Genomic DNA, 20824 nt, shown 5'->3' with positions numbered 1-20824 from the left:
GAGCGGCCGGGGCTGGCCCTTGCCAGGAACCGTAGCTGAGGCAGCTTCGTGGTCATGTGACACGGGGAAGGGCGGACGTGAGGCTCACGCACAGGAACGGGGGCAGTGCGACGGCGATACGGGGACATCTTTGTTGAGGGCAAAGAGCGCCAACCGCAGGCAACAAAGCAAGGGCGGTGCAAGTTGGCTTCACGCTTAAACTTTATTGGAGTTGGTGATCTTCAAGACCCACGTGTTTACAAGGTAAATCTTCGGTAGCCACTTAATATGACTACTTTTCAGAACTATCTGCACCCAAATCTCTGTGGTGTGAGGCCTAATAATCTGTATATTTCGCCAATTCTGGTGGTGATCCACGCTCCAATTTTGATTTCTAGTCGAGCCCTCTAATTATTAGATGTCTTTCTTGAAAAACAGTGGCCCCTGCCCCGAGTGGCTCCTCCAATGCTTCAAGATGAGAATGCTGTTAAAAGAGAAGTTAGGACTCAAAGTAGTTAGCAGCCTTGTTTAGCTTTCGGAGAGCCCTCTCTGGATCTAAACCTCTAACTACTAATTTCGGGAAATTCAGTACCATACTCACCGACATTGGTACGGACTGAAGCCAAATCACGGAATATTTTATATGCCTGGATTTTAACAAACAGCCCAACAAAGACATACACATGAGTAGGGACTACTGTAGAATCTAAAGATATTCCAGAGATGTTACCATTCTTCAAAATAATTTGGAAAGCACTTTGAGAATTAATGTTCTTGGGACCCCTTCACAATACTGGCAAATCGTCCTTCCCTAAGAATAGATATAAATGTAAATAACACATCTGTTTAGTCTCATCCTGTCGCACTAGTTCTAGCCAATTCTTCATAAGTGTCCTTTTGGAGTTTTGATCCCAACAGAGTTTCAAGCTCAAATTTTCTCCCTCTTCCCAGTTCAAATATCTTCTCCTGAATTTTTTTTTTTTTTTTTTTAGTTCATGGCAAGATTATTTTTCCAGTCACCAAGTTTTAGTATATGTGCTGCCGAAGCGAGCACTCCAGTCACCAAGTTTTAAAACTCTGAAGCTCTGAAGTCATCTTTCACTGTCTCCCAAGCGCCCGCCCCCCGCTTCAGATTCCCTCATCTTAATACCAACTGTCCACTTTCTCTGTCCATTCTTTTCCCCCTGCTAGACCATTACCCATCATCTGGGCTGATGATCTTTTAACTGGCCTCCCCGTCTCTACAATCATTTTTCCCCTCTAATTCTTACTAGAGGCTGGCAAAGAACCTCATTTTACAAACTGTGACATCCCAAATTTGAAGCCCTAGGTTGAAAAGAAATTGATGATTTATAGTTCTCTACAATTCAGGAGTCCATAATAGCAATCCAGTAATTTTTAAAAACACTTGAAATTATGAAATAGCCTGGCAAGGGCAGTATATGAGACACTAGACCTTCTAGGTTACCATTTATATGATCATTTTCTTTTGTCAGAATCTTCACTGGCTCTTATACCAGCCAAGGAAGTACAAGTTCAACCTGGTATTTGAAAGTCTACCTAATATGGCCCTAACTCCTACTACTCCACTTTATTTACCACTGTTTGTGTATGTATGCGTATGTGATGTTTCCATATACAGAGAATACATATATTCCATATGTTATGTATCCCATGTATATTCTTATATTCTATGTATTCTTGACCACGAATTATTCTCTGAGATAGCTCCATGCTTTCCTAACTGCCTACCCTTATCCATGCTGTTCCTGACACCTGGAATGCTATCGTGCCTTTGACGACCTTTTGCTTCTTGGAATCTTAACTAGCCTTAAAGGACCACCTAAAATATTCCTTGTTTTGTAATTATTTCCTGAAGCCTCCAATTTTTGAATCACTATTTGTTGTTTCTTGTAACACTTATCACATTCTGTCCAGTATTATAATTAATCTATGTATTCGCCTTATTTTTTGTTCTGTGTTGAGACCACAGATGAAGTTCTGTGTTTGAGACCAAGGTCTGTGTCTCCCTCATCTGGATGTCTTCTGTGGAGCCAAATATCTTGAGCATCGTGTAGGTCTTGGGTATAAAGTGATAAGACCCATTTCCTGGTTTGGCTGACAAACTGTAATTCATGATAATTCCAAAGCAACAGTTCTACAAAGTCTTTGAGCAATGTCAGCATTTTTACCTTAGAGTCTGCAAACACCCCGAGAGAGAAGGTCATATTTATGTGAATGTTTAAGATTTAGTCTGGTTATACAAAATCATTTACTTTTTACTCCGTGTTTGGTTGTTTCTCACTTTCCAGTAGGCAGAGCTGGGAATAGGGTGAGGTGACCTAGGCACTGTTAATACCCTGCGAGTGCCCTGTCAGTAGGTTGCTAAGAATCCATTAGAGACTGATCACTATTTTCCTTCCAAACAGGCTTGTAAGTAGAGAGAGAACGGCCACTGTCATTCAATCCTCTACTTGCCAGCAGTAAAAATAAGTTCATTTAAATAAACATTTTTTTTTTTGGGCTCAAAATGTTTTCAGTTTAGATTTTTGGTACAGTAAAGAGAATACTTCTAAAATATGTATTTGAGCAAGAATTTTCTTTGTCTTAGAACTATTACTCAGGATTCCTGTTCATTCACCTTCTTCCTTTGATTATTTTGATGGCCATTTAACACAGCCTGAAAGTTCCTTACTTAACAAAATTTCATATTTTGCATATGAAAAGCATTCCTCTTTACTGTTTCTTTACATTTAAAATTTTACGAATATGTTTCCTTGAATGAGGAGTATTTGTATTATCAATGGGAAACATCAAAACGTATGACCCATAATTTCGGTAATCTATACATTTTCTTAACTGATTTGTAAAAAATTTTTAAACACCCTAATAGAAAACGAGCAAAGATATGATCAGGCCCTTCATAGGAAAACAAAAACAAGCACTAATAAAAAATACTAATAACAAAGCAAATATTCATTGAATGTGACAAATCACTGGTAGTGAGAAGAATAGAAATTAAAATGGGATAGGCAAAATTGTAAAATAACAGCAATATCCAGAATTGGTAAAAGCGTAAGGAGATGGGTGTTTGCATTGTTGATAGAGCTTGAAATTCTCACAACCTTCCTGGAGAACATTTTGTACATATATCAAAGACCAAGATTGTGGGAGTCCTTTGATTCTATAATTTTCCTTCTAGAGATTGATCCTGAGGAAGTAACAGTAAAATTGAAATGAAATACTTACAATAGGGGGTGCCTGGGTGGCTCAGTCAGTTGAGTGTCCAACTCTTGATTTCAGCTCAGGTCATGATCCCAAGGTCATGGGATGGAGCCCCACGTTGGACTCCACACTGAGCATGGAACCTGCTTGAGATTCTCTCTCTCTGTCTCTCTCCCTCTCTCCTTTTCCCCCTCTCCCTCCTTCTGCCCCTCTCCCCTGCTTGTGTGCTCTCATTCACTCTCTCTCTAAAAATTAAAGAAAAAGGGGCGCCTGGGTGGCTCAGTCGGTTGAGCGTCCGACTTCAGCTCAGGTCACGATCTCGCGGTCCGCGAGTTCGAGCCCCACGTCAGGCCCTGGGCTGATGGCTCAGAGCCTGGAGCCTGCTTCCGATTCTGTGTCTCCCTCTCTCTCTGCCCCTCCCCCATTCATGCTCTGTCTCTCTCTGTCTCAAAAATAAGTAAACATTAAAAAAATTAAAAAAAAATTAAAATAAAAATTAAAGAAAAAAAAGAAATATGTACAATATATTCATAATAAAACTAAATCAAGTGTCCACCAATTGGGGATTCATCGACTTATGTAGTAAAGCCATGCAATGGACTATGGTGTAAATAATGATTACTTCTTGTCTATTGATGTGAAAATATGTCCATAAAGTATTAAGTTAAAAAAAATCTGGTAACAAAATAGCATGTTTTTATCCCAATTTTGTTTAAAAACATATTTACAGGGAAAAACTCTGGAAGGGCATATACCTTATTTATCTTGGGTGAGCGTGGCGGGTTAGATCATGGCAATTTTTATATTCTTCATAAGTTTGCATCATGTGTTGTTTTAACAGTGAATATATATTATTTTTACAACTCAGAAAATTATCTCCATTTTGAAAAAAATAAGACCAGATATCATTTTTTCAATTTTATTTTTAGACAATACAATAAAATAATTTTTAACTATAATTACAGAAATATTAGTACATTACAACATTGTAATGTTGTCAGGATATAATAATATAAAATATTCAATATATTTTAAATATATTTCATTTGGTTATAGAGTAAACATTAAATTAAGTTTAGTTGCAGTAAGTTACATTTGCTGCATAGAAAAATCTTTGTGAGTTAAATTAGCACTGAAATTCAAATTTAGCATTATTGTAATACTTTCATAAATAAGTTAATAATGTTTACCTTGCAAAAAGAGAGACCTCTGAGAAATCCATTATTTTAGCACACTGTGAAATTCCAAAGTTGAAGCCCCAATTTTAAAAGAAACAAGGTATTTACATTTTATCTACAAAGGTAAGTCTGCATAACACTGTAAGCTACTCCTAGGCATCTGGAAAGCGAGGCAGGGGAGCTGCGTTGCAGTGGTCAGTCTCAGACGTGTGACATATGGCAGAGCAGCTGTTAACGGCTTCACTGGAATGTAAGGCTTTCTTTCGTACAGCCTGTCTTTGTCAGAAGTTAAACACTGATAAGCGGCCAGAGGAGAGGAGGCTTGGCTAAGCGGAGGCCAGTCCTTTGGCTGTAGCACCAATTTAGGGCTTTTCAGGATTAGTAAAATTAGCCGACCTTCAGGGCGTTGGTGACCTGGGACTTCAAAGAGAGGGACAGATGGAGCTATAGCAGCCAGCGGTGCCAGGTAACTGCCCGCAGAATCTTCTCTTGGCTGTTTGCCTCCAGCACTTGTTCTAACATGGAGTGCTTTGGCAATCGCCTGGAGTGCTTGTGAAAATTCACATTTCTGGGCCTTGCCCCCTAGAGTTTCTGATTCTGTAGGTCTGCGATGCCCTAAAATGGGCATTCGTAGCAAGTTCCCAGATGCTGCTGATGCAGCTGGTCCAGGGACCACACTTTGAGAACTACTGGCTTACAGAGGGTTTGTGGACGTCAGTTAGCCCTCTATGCCATTATTGTACGATTGGGACCGTAGGGTATTTGTAGAGCAAAAAAGTCTTAATATGAGGTGAGTCTACGTAAACTAAGTACAATGCACTTTATAATGTTCAAATGTACAAATGTCTTGATGGCAGGCATGTGAGCAGTGAAGGATGGGAACCACAGTCACAGTGTGTGCTGTCCCCTGCGGTCACACCTTCGCTTAGCGACTGAGACAGAAGCAATGACCTGAATTTGAACATCAGCACCACCGAGGCCACCTGGGGGGATCAAGAAGCATCTTCAGAACTTTGCCTCAGGATACCTGGCCTCCGATCCATCAGATTGTCACCATCAAGTACCAGTAGGTTTTAGAGTTTTGCAGACCTTTGTTTTCTTAACATTGTTCCTACCTGGCTTCTGCAATGCCTAAGAGAAGCTAGAAATCCTGGGCTTTCCCTGGGCAAAGATCTTATTTGTAAACCTTTACAGAGATCTACTGAATTATGCTGATGGCATATAACAACAGTGAAGGACAGTGACAAAGGAAGAAAAGGGGGGAAAAAAACCCCAGCTCGGATATGTGGGAGTCTTAACGGCAGCAGTAGGTTCATTACCTCTTTTGGATTATCAGGTCCAAAGCAAGTCTCTTTTTCTCCCCCTTACTAGCTATAATTTAGCACCATGCCTGGGACATGGCTTGGTGCTGAATGAAATGCTTGTTCAGTTGAATTAAGTAACCTTGGGAATGTATCAACACACTGAAAAGCAAATTTTAAGACCTATATCTGCCAAACTATACAATTTGTACATTAAGATTTTTACACAACTCTTTCCACATGGTTGGTAAGAATATGTAATATAAAACACATTTTTTTTTTTTTTTTTTTTTTTTTTTTACAAAAAAAAGAATTAGAGAAATAGCCGGGGAATTAATCTGGAAATGCCCAGGTTAAATGGACTATGAATGGATCACAGCAAAGGAAAAATACCTGGAGCCCGATTAGCCAACAAATGTCTTAAGTTTTCTGACCATCTGTAGGGATGGGGTTAAAGTGCACATTGAAGAAGTAGCGTCCTTGTTATTTGTGTGGGTGAGCTGGTAAAAAGGAAGTGAGATACATCGCAGAGTATGTGTATAACATCAGCCTATTAAAATTAATTCAGTAAGGGTAACCATGGGAACACAAGCAGGTCGTACTGCTGCAGTGAAATGAATTCAATGGAAAAACAGAAAAAGCTTTAAAAAAATATGAAACCCCCTTTTGGCCTTAGGGAAACCCCCTTTGGCCTTAGTCTTGGGTACCTTTGAAAGAGCCCTAGAATATCCATGAACCTTAGTTCGGTTCCGGTTTCCTCAGGCCTTAGGTTACTGAACGGGTCTGAAAGTACAGTACAATTCATGCGGCTCTATTACTCCACCTGCCCCCATCTCCTTCCTGTCCCAGGGGCTAAAGTTTTAGGGAGGGGTTGGTGGCACAATCTCAAAGCGATTTAGCCTCCCTGAGTCTCAAAGACTGGGCCAGAAGGGGGCAAATCCAGTTAACTTGTGGCATCAAACTTTATACACTCGCCATGGAGCTAGTGCACCGGATACAAATGGAAGATGATCTCAGTGGTATTTTTGGCCAAGTCTGCCTTGCCACGGGAAACTCTGCAGGATCGCATATTTAGATACCCGGATGGCAGAGCTGACGTAGAAGAAATGCTTTGTTGTGTGGGGAAACAAATAGAAACTTTGTAGTAAGTCATCACAGAACCACATTGTTTGGTTAGAGAAAACTTCCCAAATAAATGCATATTCTGCACCATTACTTGGTTATTTAGGACAAAAAAGAACAGTTCTGTTTTCTTCATTGTCTTCTCTTCATGCACACCCGACAGCGACTTATTATCTTTTCTAACTCCCCAGCTTTCATAGTTGATGGAATAGGTTTTCTGAAATAAAAGCAAAAAACAAAAAAAAATCTCATCAATATAGATAAAAAGGGAATATTTGCTGGCTTTGAGGTTTGTTAATAACTATTGGAGCTTATCAAATTCTATTACAGGAGGTATGTTGTTGCGACATTTTATAATGTTGTTGACATTTTATAATTTAGTTGTGTTTCAGCAGCAGTAAGGAAACCTAGGCTGCGATGCAAACTCACAAATCCTCTGTTTTGTAATAAAAACCACGCTTACCATTTAAATAGTCTATATTACTCATAAGTCTGCCAGTGCAGTAAGTTAACAGTAGCAGATCGGTTAGTGGTTTTGTTCGTCACTTGCTAAAAGTTTATATACAAATGTTAAATATGTTTGGTGGTGACAGAAATCACATTTTTGGGGTCTTTATTGGTGCAGTAGTACAAAGCCATGGCTATTTGTTCACTGTAGGACACTTGTCACTGCGAGTGCCAAGCTAAACTGGATTTTGTTGGCATGAGATCTTTCCGATGTTCATCATCAACACCCAGGTAACGAAAATCTAACAGGGCAACCTCTGAATAGGTCTGTGATTGAGTCATCAGGTTAAACTTGACTTTGAATAGTTACCTGAACATTCTTTTGGGGTTTAATGAAGCCAACCAGAAACTGTAGGAATTTGAATAGTAGTTGCACGTTCCTCTTCCATGACATTCTATAAATGGACTGGCTCGGAATTCTTCCAGACAGGACCCGGGGGATGCCAGAGCCTGACCTGCGCCCTCAGAACCTGCACTTGTGAACTGTCAAGGTAAAAATCTCTGAATAAGAATTCTGTGCATGGCGTTCAAGTTTTCAATGCTCTACTCTTGGGGGGGTAATAGACAATAAGAAAAGAAAATAGCATGAACTAAACTTCTTATGCTTCGTTACCCAGATTTGCTAATACTCTAGCTACCTTCCAAGTTGAGGGACAGTCATCAAAAAGAAAGCAAAAGCAATTTATTCTGCCTGGAATGCACCTTTTCCTCAGCTAGCTTGTTCTCAGAGTTCAGGGATCTGCTTAAATATAATCTGAAGAAGGCTTTCCTTGACGTTGTCCCTTTCACAATCTCTCTCCTTATCTTTCCTTATTTCCCTTATAGTACTGATCACCCTCTGAACTCGTCACTATGTTTTCAGTAAAGAAGGGGGGATAATGGATCCTAAATGATGCTACAGAAAACATGAATAACCACCCACCACATATGTGCAGCTAGCACAATCACTGATGGTCAGTCCATAGATTTCTTCATTTAGCACTTAGATCTGGGGAATCTCTTTAAAAGCCTTTTTCTCTTAGTTCCCGTCTTCATAGGAATGTCAAAGGGGCACAGTGTAAGGCAATAAGATTTTGGAGCAGACAGACTCAGGTTCAGATCCTAGCTTTACCACTTACTAGTTGTGAGACCTTGGGGAAATTACTTCGTTCTTATTTATAAAACTGCAGATAATAGAAACTACCTTTAGGGTTTCCATAAGGATTACAGAAGATCTATCTATATAAAACAGCTGCCAGGTAAAAATATAGGCATTCCGTTACTAATATGGTATTACTCTTCACCTAAATGTCTTATTTAGAATTTGTGGATGAAGTCATTTTTTTTTAATGCTCCTTTATTTACAAAAAAACCCCAACTTGCTTTAAAAAAAAGTATCTTTCTAGATTTTCAAGCAAATGTCCATGGCACGCTGTGTCCATTGACGTCAGGCGGCTTCATTCCCTGGCGGCCGCCTTTCACCCAGTCCAACATAAGATTCTAGGGGCAATCTTTACTATGACTTTGCTGTTCTTTCCTCCTTACCATGATAAAAGAGAATCCTTTCCAGAGAGAAATCCAGCCATGAGGACAGGAGGGAATGTCAGTGGTTTGGCTGTGGATAGCTATGGCCATCGCAGGACCTTCACAGACGGTGCATCTGTAACACGAAATGAAGAATGTGGCATCCCCGCTCTCACGCACTGCGATGTACTTGCTGCCCTACGTTCCGTTACAAGTGAAGTGACTGACCTGGTCCCATCACAAAGCTAAGGGATTAGATTTTTTTTTTTTTTTTTTTTTAATTTTTTTTTTCAACGTTTTTTATTTATTTTTGGGACAGAGAGAGACAGAGCATGAACGGGGGAGGGGCAGAGACAGAGGGAGACACAGAATTGGAAACAGGCTCCAGGCTCCGAGCCATCAGCCCAGAGCCCGACGCGGGGCTCGAACTCACGGACCGCGAGATCGTGACCTGGCTGAAGTCGGACGCTCAACCGACTGCGCCACCCAGGCGCCCCAAGGGATTAGATTTTTACCTGCTAATATAAGGCTCCAGGGCCCTGCCAGTAATTGGAGCCATGTCCATTGGCATCAGAGCTGGTGTTGACAGCCAGTATGAATAATCATTTCGAGATGCAAAATTGCATACGTCATTGATGTTACAGAACAAGAATGGCATTGTGGTAAATCGCTGCAGGCAGCTGCCAAGAGTTCCTGATGAAACATTAGACTGAGTATCACTGTCAGTAAATTAAAATCATTTTGAGTATCCTTGCTAGCTAGAGGCTGATTAAAACAACCTATGGCAAAAATGAGAAAGGCAACACAAAAGAGTTACTTGCAGAATGTGTTATTTGCAAAGTTTTAACAGTGACAGAAATCAAAGATCCAATAAGCAAACACATCTTCCTTCTCCCACCCTTAAAACTTCCTGGGACCCTTTCTAATGAGCCTAGCACTTGAGGACTGGTAGAGGTCTGTTGGAAAAATGTCTTTTACTTCAAAATATTCCCAGTTCTTCCTACGTGTATAATAGCAAATAACTAGACAAAGCTTGAGAACAGATGCTACTTGTAAGACTCAGAAGCAAACGTGATTTCAGTGAAAATTGTTTGCATTCAACAGGACGAGCTAGATCAACATTTCACAAGCAAGGCTCTTTCCAGGGCTTCACGTTTCCAGAATGAAAATTAGACGTTAGGCCTGTGTTGTCTTATTCACGGTCTTCAAGGAGTGCTGTCAGGCACTCAGGGTTGTTTACACTTAGCTTCAGAGAGAAGTACCCCATGCTATGAAAATTGACCATCTGTATATGGAAGAAAATGACTGAAAACAAGGACTGGGACATTACCCAGGTCTTGTCCGTGGGCTTGTTCATTTCCTTGTACAAAAAGAAGAGAGAACCCACTATAGAGCGGCTGTGTGCCTTCTGGGCAGGAAGGGATGGCTGTGGTCTGACTGTGCCTGGTGAAGATGAAGCCTCTCATGGTTGTTGCAGTTGTGGGTGGTCCAATGTCTCCAGGTTTGCCCTTCAAGCCTGGCAGTCCATCCAAACCTGGGGGTCCTTTAACAAACATGGTATACATGTTGCAATACAAACAAAACCTCAAACTCATTTTCCGGAAGTACTGATTTAAATGTTTATGTATATCTGTTAAGCCCCTCTGTAAAGGAGTCCTAAAAAAGAGGGGCTTACAAAATGGCCAAACAGTATTAAATGTCCACTAGTTTATCACACGATGCCTTATAAATATTTGTGTATATTGCATGATGAGTTTTTGAGATCAGGTCTTTTTTTCCCCTCCCCCAATTTTTTTAATGTTCATTTATTTTTGAGAGAGAGAGACAGACAGAGAGAGAGAGAACAAGTGGAGCAGGGGCAGAGAGAGAGGGAGACACAGAATCACAAGCAGCCTCCAGGCTCTGAGCTGTCAGCACAGAGCCCGACGTAGGGCTCAAACCCATGAACCGTGAGATCATGACCTGAGCCAAAGTTGGACACTCAACCAACTGAGCTACCCAGGCGTCCCAAGATCAGGTCTTTTTTATCTTTGCATTCTGCGGTGTCCAGCACGGTGGCCTGCATCTGATAGGTCTTAGGTACATTTTTTTTTTCGGTACCAATGAATGTATTCTACAATGTGGGTAAATAAGTTAAATCAAATATCTATATTTTGGAAGTCTATTCAAGGAGGTACTTTTGATAAAGTCACTAAACATTCATGGACAATATTGAAAGTTCTTTTTAAAAGTTGCAAACTTCAAGGAAGTTTTTAATTAGTAAGGCAAATAGAATGGAAAAGACTGTGTTAAGGGTTAGTTTTTAAAATTTATATGAGCTTAAGGCAAAGTAAGTAATTTGTATACTTTTTTTCCCCTCTGCACTTAGAGTAAGGCACATTTGTCACTTTCTATTATTATTTTTTTGGTAATCTCTCCACCCATTGTGGGGATCAAACTCACGACCTCGAGATCAAGAGTCGCATGCTCTTCTGACTGAGCCAGCTAGGTGCCCCAACTTGTCACTTTCTAAGTAAGTACTGGAGAAGTATCCTTTCCCTCCGTCGTCGTGTTCTTTACTCTCCCTTTCTTCATCAAATAGCTATTATTGATGATACTGGCACCTGCTTCCATCCCCGCTTTGCCCCTGATCCATTTCCACTCTACCCTAAGCTCTACCCAACCCACCTTGGGTCCTAAAGAAATACAGAGAGGGTTGGATTTGGGGCCCACGAGTCAAGGGAGGATTGTTGTTTCCCACAAACAACCATGCTATGGTGCCAGGCAGCACCCCAGTATAGTCTCTGCTTGGAAGTCCATGCTGCTCATGAGGATTGGTTAAAGCCCAAGATTATATTTTTTTCCAGTCTCCCCACCATCCCTGTCTTGTCCGGGAGCCTTGGTTTGTTCTTTGAAGTTAAAAAGAAGCCATATCTAAATCTGTCTATGTCTCATGTCTTACTGGAGTAGTCCAAAAGCGTATGTTTTTAATATATCCAGATAGAGAAGATACACATTCTTTACTTTTCCCCACATCTGTCCTCATTCCCAGAGAGCTATAATTGGCCACAAGCAAACGATGCCTTGAGGTCCCTGCACAGGAATTTTGATTAGGTGAGTATGACAGAAATTAAGGTGAGCTGCTGTACAACTATGCACGATCAACGATATTCTGCATTTCTGAGCGAGAGGCCGGGCTCTCGGCTTATACCTGTGTTACTTAACTCTTAGATCCTTATCCTTCTTTTAAATGTTTATTTATTTTGAGAGTGAGAGTGAGAGCATGAACAGGAAAGGGGCAGAGAGAGAGAGAGAATCTCAAGCAGGCCCTGCACTGTAAGTGCAGAGCCCGGCGTGAGTCTTGAACTCAACTGTGAGATCATGACCTGAGCCGAAATCAAGAGTCAGACACTTAACTGACTGAGCCACCCAGGCGCCCTTACTTGTCAGCAAGTTTAAATCCTTGAGGGGTATAGCATCACACAGGTTCTGTGGCCAGTGGCTTTAGCAGGAAGGTTGCTTTGGAATTTGGCATAAGCCATGCCACTGTTTCCAGGATGCCTCTGGTTTTATTGGGTTTGCCACGAGGAGTCACTGTGCTTTGCTTTGTGCACATAAGCACGTCTCTTGCCCTGATAGCATTCAGTCGCGTCTCCAGCATAAACACCTTCAATTTTAAGAACCGTGTGCTCCCTCTGGTTCCAGAGACCCTGCTTACAGCCAGCAAAAATGGCCTTGGACCACAGCCTTCCAGACCTATTTGTCATTTTAAGAGTCCTGTTACCAGCAGGCCCCACTTATTTGCCCTTTAAGTTCAGCAACAGGACCTTCCTTCACCTCCACTAGACTAATTGGAGAGGGCCTTCTTCAGGATACACATGAATTGTTCAGCCATGTGGTATTCAAGAATGGTATAGCTTAAAGATGGCTTTTCCTAGGGGCGCCTGGGTGGCTCAGTCAGGTAGGCTTCTGACTTTGGCTCAGGTCATCATCTCATGGTTCGTGAGTTCGAGCCCCGTGTCGGGCTCTGTGCTGACAGCTCGGCGCCTGGAGCCTGCTTTGGATTCTGTGTCTCCCTCTCTCTCTGCCCCTCCCCTGCTCACACATATACTCTCTCTCTCAAAAATAAATAAACATTAAAAAAATTAAAAAGAAAGATGGCTTTCCTAGATAAAGATACTAAGTTGTTCTTCTATTCATATCAAGATAGTATTTTTTATAACTATGTACTTACATGTTACTTCTCTAGATACTATTAAATAGTACTCCTATAAATAAATAAAAACAGTATTGGCCTTTCCAAAAATAGAATTAGTGCTTTATGAGGTCTATTTGTCCTCAGACTAACAATTTGGTGGACACTTGCCCAGTTGAGAGATAGGAAGGATGGTGTATTCCAATAATTCTTGGTTTTTCATCTTCTTCCAAATGAACGTTTTGTCCCTGGCTTTTAATGCAAACGACAAAACTGAAAGACGTGGATGACTCTTACAGTCACATATTTAAAGGCGACTTCTCTGGATATTGAAACAGCAGTCAGTGAAGAGAAGGAATAGAAGAAGCCAGCCATTCGTTTACCTTGCTCTCCTTTACAGCCTTTGTTGCCTTTTTCTCCAATTGGCCCAGGAGTTCCCGGCCTTCCATCCTTGCCTGGTTTGCCTCTTGGCCCACAGGGTCCTACGCAAAAAACCAACACTGTGTTGAATGGTTCATACAGGAAAAAACAGGGGTGGCCAGTCATCCCAGATATGTGGGACTTCTCCAGTTTCGGCAACGAAAGTCTTACACGCTGAGCCACGGACAAACTCGGACAGTTGGTCATCCAACTTGTTACGTCCTACTTCTCAGGGGGGAAAAAGAACCCTCAAGAACGGACTAGAAACATAGGAGACAACAATGGTTTAAAATTGTGCTGCCATTTTGCTTCACCCTCTTCCAGAATTTGCTATGCCCTTGTACTGATCAACGTAATAAGTCATGTCTCTTTTATATCACAGAAGCAATTCAGGCAACCTTAGAACGTAACAATTCCATTCAGAAGTCTATTACAGTATGCTAACCCTATACAGAGGGGTTAGTTCAATTTCCATACACCAGTACTTTGATAAGATTTCATAAGATTAAGCATATATTTGCATTTACTACTCTTTCAAATGCTCTCCAAAGTGTGAGAAAACTACACACGCATAGAACTCAGGTTTATTCAGGTAATCGTTTTCAAATAAGAGCCCTAAGACCAATGGTTGTCACAGAAGATAGAATTAATACTTGATCTTAATGAAAAAAAAAAAAACCCGTAAGTGCCTAAAGTGTATTTGCTTAAGCTTATACACTGCACAATAGGTTTCAATAGAGTCAATATTTCCAATAGACTCTATAGTGCTTGCTTCCAAAGCGCTTTGTAGGTATTTTGGTTCAACCACTTGCTCGTAATCCATGTCAATACAGTCAGTTCCACACCTAGGATTCCTGGTGGCCCCGGTGGCCCAGGCTCTCCTTGCATCCCTGGTTCTCCAACAGGTCCAGGTGGCCCTGGGCTTCCCGGAAGGGAGATGATCTTAACTGTGCCAGGGTCTCCACGTATACCTATTGACATGAGCAGAGGAAAACGATGGGTTCACTGATGAGCTACCCTTTCTTCATGAAGAGCAATACTAAGGAGAATAATATTTACCGGGTGGTCCTTTTGGCCCAATTTGCCCTGGAGGTCCAACTGGTCCCGGAAATCCTGGATTACCCTTCTCCCCTTATAAAAAAAAAAAAAAAAAAAGGCAATGTGATTCCATGTAGAACAGTGGGTTTCCCAGCTCTTGAGGTTTATGATCAACTGTAAGGACAGACACTGGGAGTTAGGACTGGAGGTGATGGGGCTCTGTGACAATGGCTACAACTTCTGGCATTTTATTTGGACCCAATCAATCATGCTTAATGTCTATTTAAAAATATATTCTAGAAGTAGGCATTAAGATTTTGTATTTTAGTATTGAAGGGGAAGAGTTCATAAAGTTCACTGTTTCCGTTCAGAAACGAATTTAATATTTAAGGTAAAGTATGAAGTGACATTAAACCTATTTTAGTGCTTACATCAATTGTCACAGTTATCTACTTTCTTAGCTTATTTCTCTAGCTTTATTAAGAGCCCATTAGTTATATTAGGGATTCTCATGAACACATATGGAATTCATGTAACTATCATGTAAACTATCATGTAAACTATCAAAATGGTATGATTTCTCTCCCAGTCTTTGACATGAATAAAAGTTTACAAAGAATCACTGATTTGGAGAAATACTTTTTTTTTAATCTTTATTTATTTTTGAGAGACAGAGTGCAAGCAGGGGAGGAGCAGAGAGAGGGGGAGACACAGGCTCCAGGCTCCGAGCTGTCAGCACAGAGCCTGACGCGGGGCTCGAACCCATGAACCGTGAGATCATGACCCGAGCCGAAGTCGGATGCTCGGTGTCCCTGGGGAAATACTCTTTTTAAAAATCGTGAAATAATATAGGCATTATGTCTGATTTCTTAGAAAGACTTTAATACTAAAGATGGTATTTATGGAAGCAATACAATCAAATCGATTATCAAAAGTTAACTGGAAACTACACTCTAAATTATCCACTTGGTATCAGAACCTCAGGAAGATGTCCATATTTATTTAAACACATCAGAAAAAGCCTGTTTTTCCTTTTGAGGATTAAAAATTTTCATGTTCCGAAATCTAAGAAAAATGGAGTATGTTTCATGGAACACATTTCAAAAGAACGCATTTTTTGACTCTCCCCTCTAAATAGCTCTAAATATTTCACCAGGACGTTTCTTTCTTTAGTGGGGCCCTTGTATAATTTTTCCAATCTTAGATATTCCTGTTCTGGGAGGTGGGGAGTGACAGGTGGGACACATGGTGCCCAGGCTGCCCTGTTCGCACCCCCCGCCCCCCGTGTTCACCCTCCCCCACCATGTCTACTGGGACTCCTTGGAATCATCTGCTTTGATTTATTCTTAACGAATTTGCTCCTTGGAGAGTCAGTGGTTGAAAGTACCGAACAGGCTAGGCTCTCTTGGAACTCCACCTTGTCCTCCCTTGGACCTGGAAAAGGTTTACCTTTGTGAAAGTGTGGCTTTGTTCCTTTTGGCTACACTCACTACTTACTGTATAGTCTGTGATAATAGATTCCCTACTGTACAGAAGCAGTGACAAAGGATTTAATCAGTGAAGACAACAAATATAATATCCAAAGCCTTATTTAAGGTCATAGCATCCTTATGGAAGATTTGAGAAATATTTTCTGAAACCTGACATTTAGATTTTTGTGCATGAAAATTTTACACTTACGACCCCCCGGATTATATTTCTCTTCTGATTATCATGCATGTGCCAAAAAACCAAATACTTAAATCTCACGCAGAACACTTTACTTACCCTCCCCCATTAACAGTTTGGTAAATATTTGTTTCGATTTTCAGCTTTTTAACATTATAACACACACACAAGTGAAAATAAGCAACTTCAAAGCAATAGCGTTGATATTGATGTAGTTCCCCATCCCCAACCCAACACACATCGGTATTCTCCCCAACATACATCAGTATTTCAGCGGTCACCACTTTAAACTGTTTATTTTTTAGTTTTTCTACAGTTTCCATCCTTAAGGCGTGAATTTAGTGTTTAAGACCCCTGGGGCTGGGTTCTGGTGGTCTTCCTTCTTTACTCATAACCAAGGTCCTATTTGCACCCTGTCTGTGATGACTGGAGGAGTTCAGTAAACATTTGTGTGCCCTAAATTATAAATCACAATCATCGTCTTTGTATCCAAAGAGTAGTGCACAAAAACAGTACCTTTTACCCCTGGAAATCCATGGAATCCCGGATCACCTCTGAGCCCTGGCAGACCTGGGGCACCTGGTGCTCCCTATAGTTCAGATAAAAGGGAGCAGTACCAAAGACAAAATTTTAAAAATCACAATTGTCACTGTAGTCCTTTTTTTCTTTTTAAGCAAATAGGATATAATACGTTGGGTCAGAATGAACTGAGGTCCACAGATACCATTTTTACCTTCCAATCCAATCCTCCTATAGTTCCTCTGCCACCTAGATCTCTCCTGAGGACTATCATTTTCTTTTTCTTTTTTAAAAAAAATTTTAAGTTTATTTATTTGAGAGAGGGGGAGAGCATGCACACAAGTTGGGGAGGGGGAGAGAGAGAGAGAGAGAGAGAGAGAGAGAATCCCAAGCAGGCTGTGCACTGTCAGTTCAGTGCGGGGCTTAATCTCATGAACCATGACATCATGACCTGAGCCGAAACCGAGTCGGACGCTTAACCGACTGAGTCACCCAGGCGCCCCGGGACTATCATTTTCAATAACACAGAAGCAAAAACTGCCCTCACGGTCAAGAGCAAGCACAACTTCTGGGTGTTAATGTCTGTTGTAGGAGTGTGGAATACAACTTAATATTCTGTATCCTACATGGACCTGACCAGTATCTGGAGACCTTTCGGGAAGAGCAGGCACTGGATTGCCAGAATGAAAATTGTAATTTTTGTTTGTAATTTTTGCAAAGACAACAGAGCCCATATTGAATTATAGCACCCACCATCATTGAAACTAAGTTGGCAGAGTTATAAATTACTCCCGGCCCGAGTGGTGGTGGAAGTAAGGTGTCCAGGGATTGGGACCATGAAAGGGTTATCCGGGACACTTTGACATGCACTTTTGGCAAGGATGCAGGTGATCTGCCCAGGAGACGCTCCCTCCTTGGGCTCATACTTGCCCTTGTAGCCATGGAATGCTCAAGCAAGGCCACAGGAGAAGGGGCAAGGGATCAGAGCTTCAGAAAGGAGCTACATGTCAGAACATAAGTGAAATCTATTACACTGTCCATATGAATGGAAACAGTACTATTACTTGAAAACAAGGAACTGAAGGTCATTAAAAATGCCAAGAACAAAACTGGCCTCTAAACCAAATGTCTTTAGAGCAAGAAGACCAAAGAAGGAAAAATCCTGTACCTTGGATCGGGTGGTGTCAGGTGCAAAAAGGCGGGAGAGAAAATGGAACCACCTGGTCAAGGACTCTCAGGCTCCTGAGTCTGGCCTGTTGTCCAGAAGCAGAGGTAATCGGGGAGGAGGGGCAGATGCCAGGCCCCGCCCTCGGGTGAGGAGGGCACAGCTCCATGCAAGGAGAGGATTGTTAAGGGCACAGAGCCAGTTTAGGCATCCATCGAGAAGAATTATATTTCTTTATTTTTTTTAGTTTTTTTAAATTTTATTTTAGAGAGTACTTGTGTAAGCAGGGGAGAGGAGCAGAGGGGCAGGGTGGGAGACAGAGAGAGAGAGAGAGGGAGAGAGAGAACCTTAAGTAGGCTCCATGCTCCGAGCCTGACGCCAGGCTCAATCTCACATACTTGGGATCATGACCTGAGCCGAAACCAGGAGCTGGACATTCAACTGACTGAGCCACCCAGGTGCTCCAAGAAGAATTATCTTTCCAGTGCAAATGTAGAAGCCCTGACTGACCTTGAAAGCACCAGAGGACTTAAGAGAGATCGCATTTCCAAACAATACATTCCACAGCCCAGTGTCCTTGGAAGGACTTTCTCTGTGATTTTAGGATCAGTGTTTGCCACTTTCAGAGAATCATGGAAAACATGAGAGAGATCTAAGACTGGGCAAATGTCTCATTTAAAAAAAAAAAAAGTTTTAAAAAGGTAGACGCTGGAAACCGAATACCAAGAGAACTTAAGAGAACTTCCCATGATTCCTCACATGCCATCATGCTAAATAAAGTACCTCATTGCCCATCACTGATGAAAACATAGAGCAGCTATGACATAACTCTGAATTCCTCATCAATCTCCAAGAATTTGATGTAAACAGGGGGAAGACAGGTTTCTCAAATATGCTGCCAAGAAGAAAGTGAGAGAAGATGGCCCAGGTGTTGGGTGAGAGACTGAATTTAGAGAACTTCATAGTCTGGGAGCATGAGCCTAGATGAACACAATGACAGCTATAAAAAAGAAATTTGAAAGTTCTGCATTTAAGTCACAAACAGACAAGAGCTGGAAGTAATGGAGAAAACTTGGAAGTCCTTCATAAGGAAAAGCGTGTGCATACACACACACACACACACACACACACACACACACACGCGCTCTGGTTGACCAGAAGCTGACTGTGCAGTGACAATGTGGTGATGTGGCAGCCAGATAGCCCAAGGTCGGATTATAAAATGGTGTTCCAGATGGTGAGAGTCTTCCCTCCTTTAGCCACTCTGTGGGGGGTACTGAGTTCTTACTCCCAGGGGGTGTTTGTCTCAGGGGCTGTGTTCTAAAAAAATTTTTTTAATCCTTATTTATTTTTGAGACAGAGAGAGAGAGAGAGAGCGAGAGAGAGCGGGGGAGGGGCAGACAGGAGGACACAGAATCCAAAGCAGGCTCCAGGCTGCGACGCAGGGCTCGAACTCATAAGTGGTGAGCTCGTGACCTGAGCTGAGGTTGGATGCTTAACCAACTAAGCCACCCAGGTGCCCCTCAGGGGCTGTGTTTTTAAGGGAGATGTTGACCAACTGTGATATATTCAGAATAGAGGCAGGGTTGACAAAGGGTTAAACTGAATTTGCAAAACGCAGGTATTTATCAGGGGAGAAAATGCTGAGAAGGAAGTGGCAGCTATTTAGAAACCCTGGAAGTTCCATCAAGGGGAAAAAGTAAATAGACATTCACTGATAACTTTCAAAGTATATTAATACAGAAAAATGATATTGTCCTCTAGAGTGATCCCAAACTGTTAGGTGTTTTAAGAGTCCATTACTGAAATTGTTCAGAGTCTAAACAAGAAAAGGTCAGGAATGACATGGAAAAGGGTCCCCCACAAACCAAACTTCTAGAGGCCAAATCTGTCCAACCCTTAGGATTCTTTGAACCCCCTGGACTCTGCCCTTGGGTGCTCAGAAGCATCACACATGGGCATTTTTTTGTTGCCTCTGGGGACATCTGATCCTGGCAATTCATGTAGAAGAATATAAGAAGTCAAAATAATTTCCCACACTTACCGGCTGACCCGGTGGCCCCTCGTCTCCTACAGTTCCAGGCGGACCTCTAGGGCCAGGCTCGCCCAGAAGCCCCTTGTCTCCTTTCAAGCCTCTCACGTGACTCCCTGGAGGTCCCGGAGGACCAGGGTCACCTGCATTTACAGAGAGCCGGTCAGTATTGGGCAGTGGGGGCACCTGGCAGGTTCTGTCGGCAGGTTTTTTTTTTTACTTAAAAAAAAATTTTTTTTTGATGTTTATTTATTTTTGAGAGAGAAAGAGAGAGACAGAGTGTGAGCAGGGGAGGGGCAGAGAGAGAGGGAGACACAGAATCCAAAGCAGACTCCAGGCTCCAAGCTGTCAGCACAGAGCCTGACATGGGGCTTGAACTCACGAACCGTGAGATCATGACCTGAGCGGAAGTCGGAAGCCTAACCGACTGAGCCACCCAGGCGCCCCACTGTTGGCAGGTTTTTGGATGACGGGCACAGCCTGCACCCAGTGTGACCCCGCACATGCTTTCTGTTGTGGAGCGTTGATGGGCTTGTGGTGAAGACAGAATGAGATAAGGCCAGGGAAGTGCTGGCCGAAGGCAGGGGCTGTTTGTCCTTGGTGAAAGTCTGCCAGACAGGGTCTGTGCCTAGCCTGGTACTCGATCCATAAGAGCAACTCAGTAAATCTTGGTGATGGGATGCATCTCTCTCTTTTAGGCTTATTAATTTGGTGTGCTCGCTTCAGCAGCACATATACTAAAAATGGGCTTATTTATTTGGTAATCACTAATTTTCAAACAGATCCCCTCTGTCCCCATCACACCAATAGTCGTGTTGAGCACCAGGTGATGTACGAGAGCACTGACTCACTATATTGTACCCTTGAAACTAAGATTACACTGTATGTTCACTAACTGGAATTTTTTTTAATGTTCATTTGTTTTTTAGAGAAAGAGAGAGCCCGTGCAAGCAGAGGAGGGGCAGAGAGAGAGGAGGACAGAGGATCTGAAGC

General features: G+C 41.9%; 1 protein-coding gene and 1 long non-coding RNA gene across 5 annotated transcripts in view; one reads left to right on the top strand and one right to left on the bottom strand.

Annotated features, from left to right (window-relative positions):
* The first annotated feature begins 11 nt into the window (after positions 1-11).
* LOC122226722 lies at positions 12-20793 on the top strand. 4 transcript variants are annotated; one of them, XR_006205739.1, is made up of 6 exons: positions 12-243; positions 5240-5448; positions 7739-7803; positions 11847-11908; positions 19876-19993; positions 20761-20793. It is a non-coding gene; the product is annotated as an uncharacterized LOC122226722 (long non-coding RNA). The 4 variants fall into 4 exon arrangements; XR_006205740.1 differs by lacking the exons at positions 11847-11908; positions 19876-19993; positions 20761-20793 and adding an exon at positions 11184-11603 and having other exon boundaries at positions 53-243; XR_006205738.1 differs by lacking the exons at positions 11847-11908; positions 19876-19993; positions 20761-20793 and having other exon boundaries at positions 62-243; positions 7739-9100.
* LOC122226721 (collagen alpha-3(IV) chain-like) overlaps positions 6070-20824 on the bottom strand; it is a 135028-nt gene continuing 120273 nt past the window's right edge. The window contains exons 43-52 of the mRNA XM_042950356.1: positions 19844-19974; positions 16632-16704; positions 14469-14540; positions 14255-14380; positions 13373-13471; positions 10146-10358; positions 9331-9508; positions 8837-8951; positions 7623-7795; positions 6070-7022 (exon numbers count right to left, since the gene is read on the bottom strand). Of these exons, the coding sequence (XP_042806290.1) occupies positions 6938-7022; positions 7623-7795; positions 8837-8951; positions 9331-9508; positions 10146-10358; positions 13373-13471; positions 14255-14380; positions 14469-14540; positions 16632-16704; positions 19844-19974 (1265 nt within the window). The 3' untranslated portion in view covers positions 6070-6937. The remainder of the gene's footprint in view (positions 7023-7622; positions 7796-8836; positions 8952-9330; positions 9509-10145; positions 10359-13372; positions 13472-14254; positions 14381-14468; positions 14541-16631; positions 16705-19843; positions 19975-20824) is intronic.

The sequence above is a fragment of the Panthera leo genome, chromosome C1 (genome assembly GCF_018350215.1).
Source record: "Panthera leo isolate Ple1 chromosome C1, P.leo_Ple1_pat1.1, whole genome shotgun sequence".
Lineage (NCBI taxonomy): Eukaryota > Metazoa > Chordata > Mammalia > Carnivora > Felidae > Panthera > Panthera leo.
This window is presented reverse-complemented; position numbering and strand designations above follow the sequence as displayed.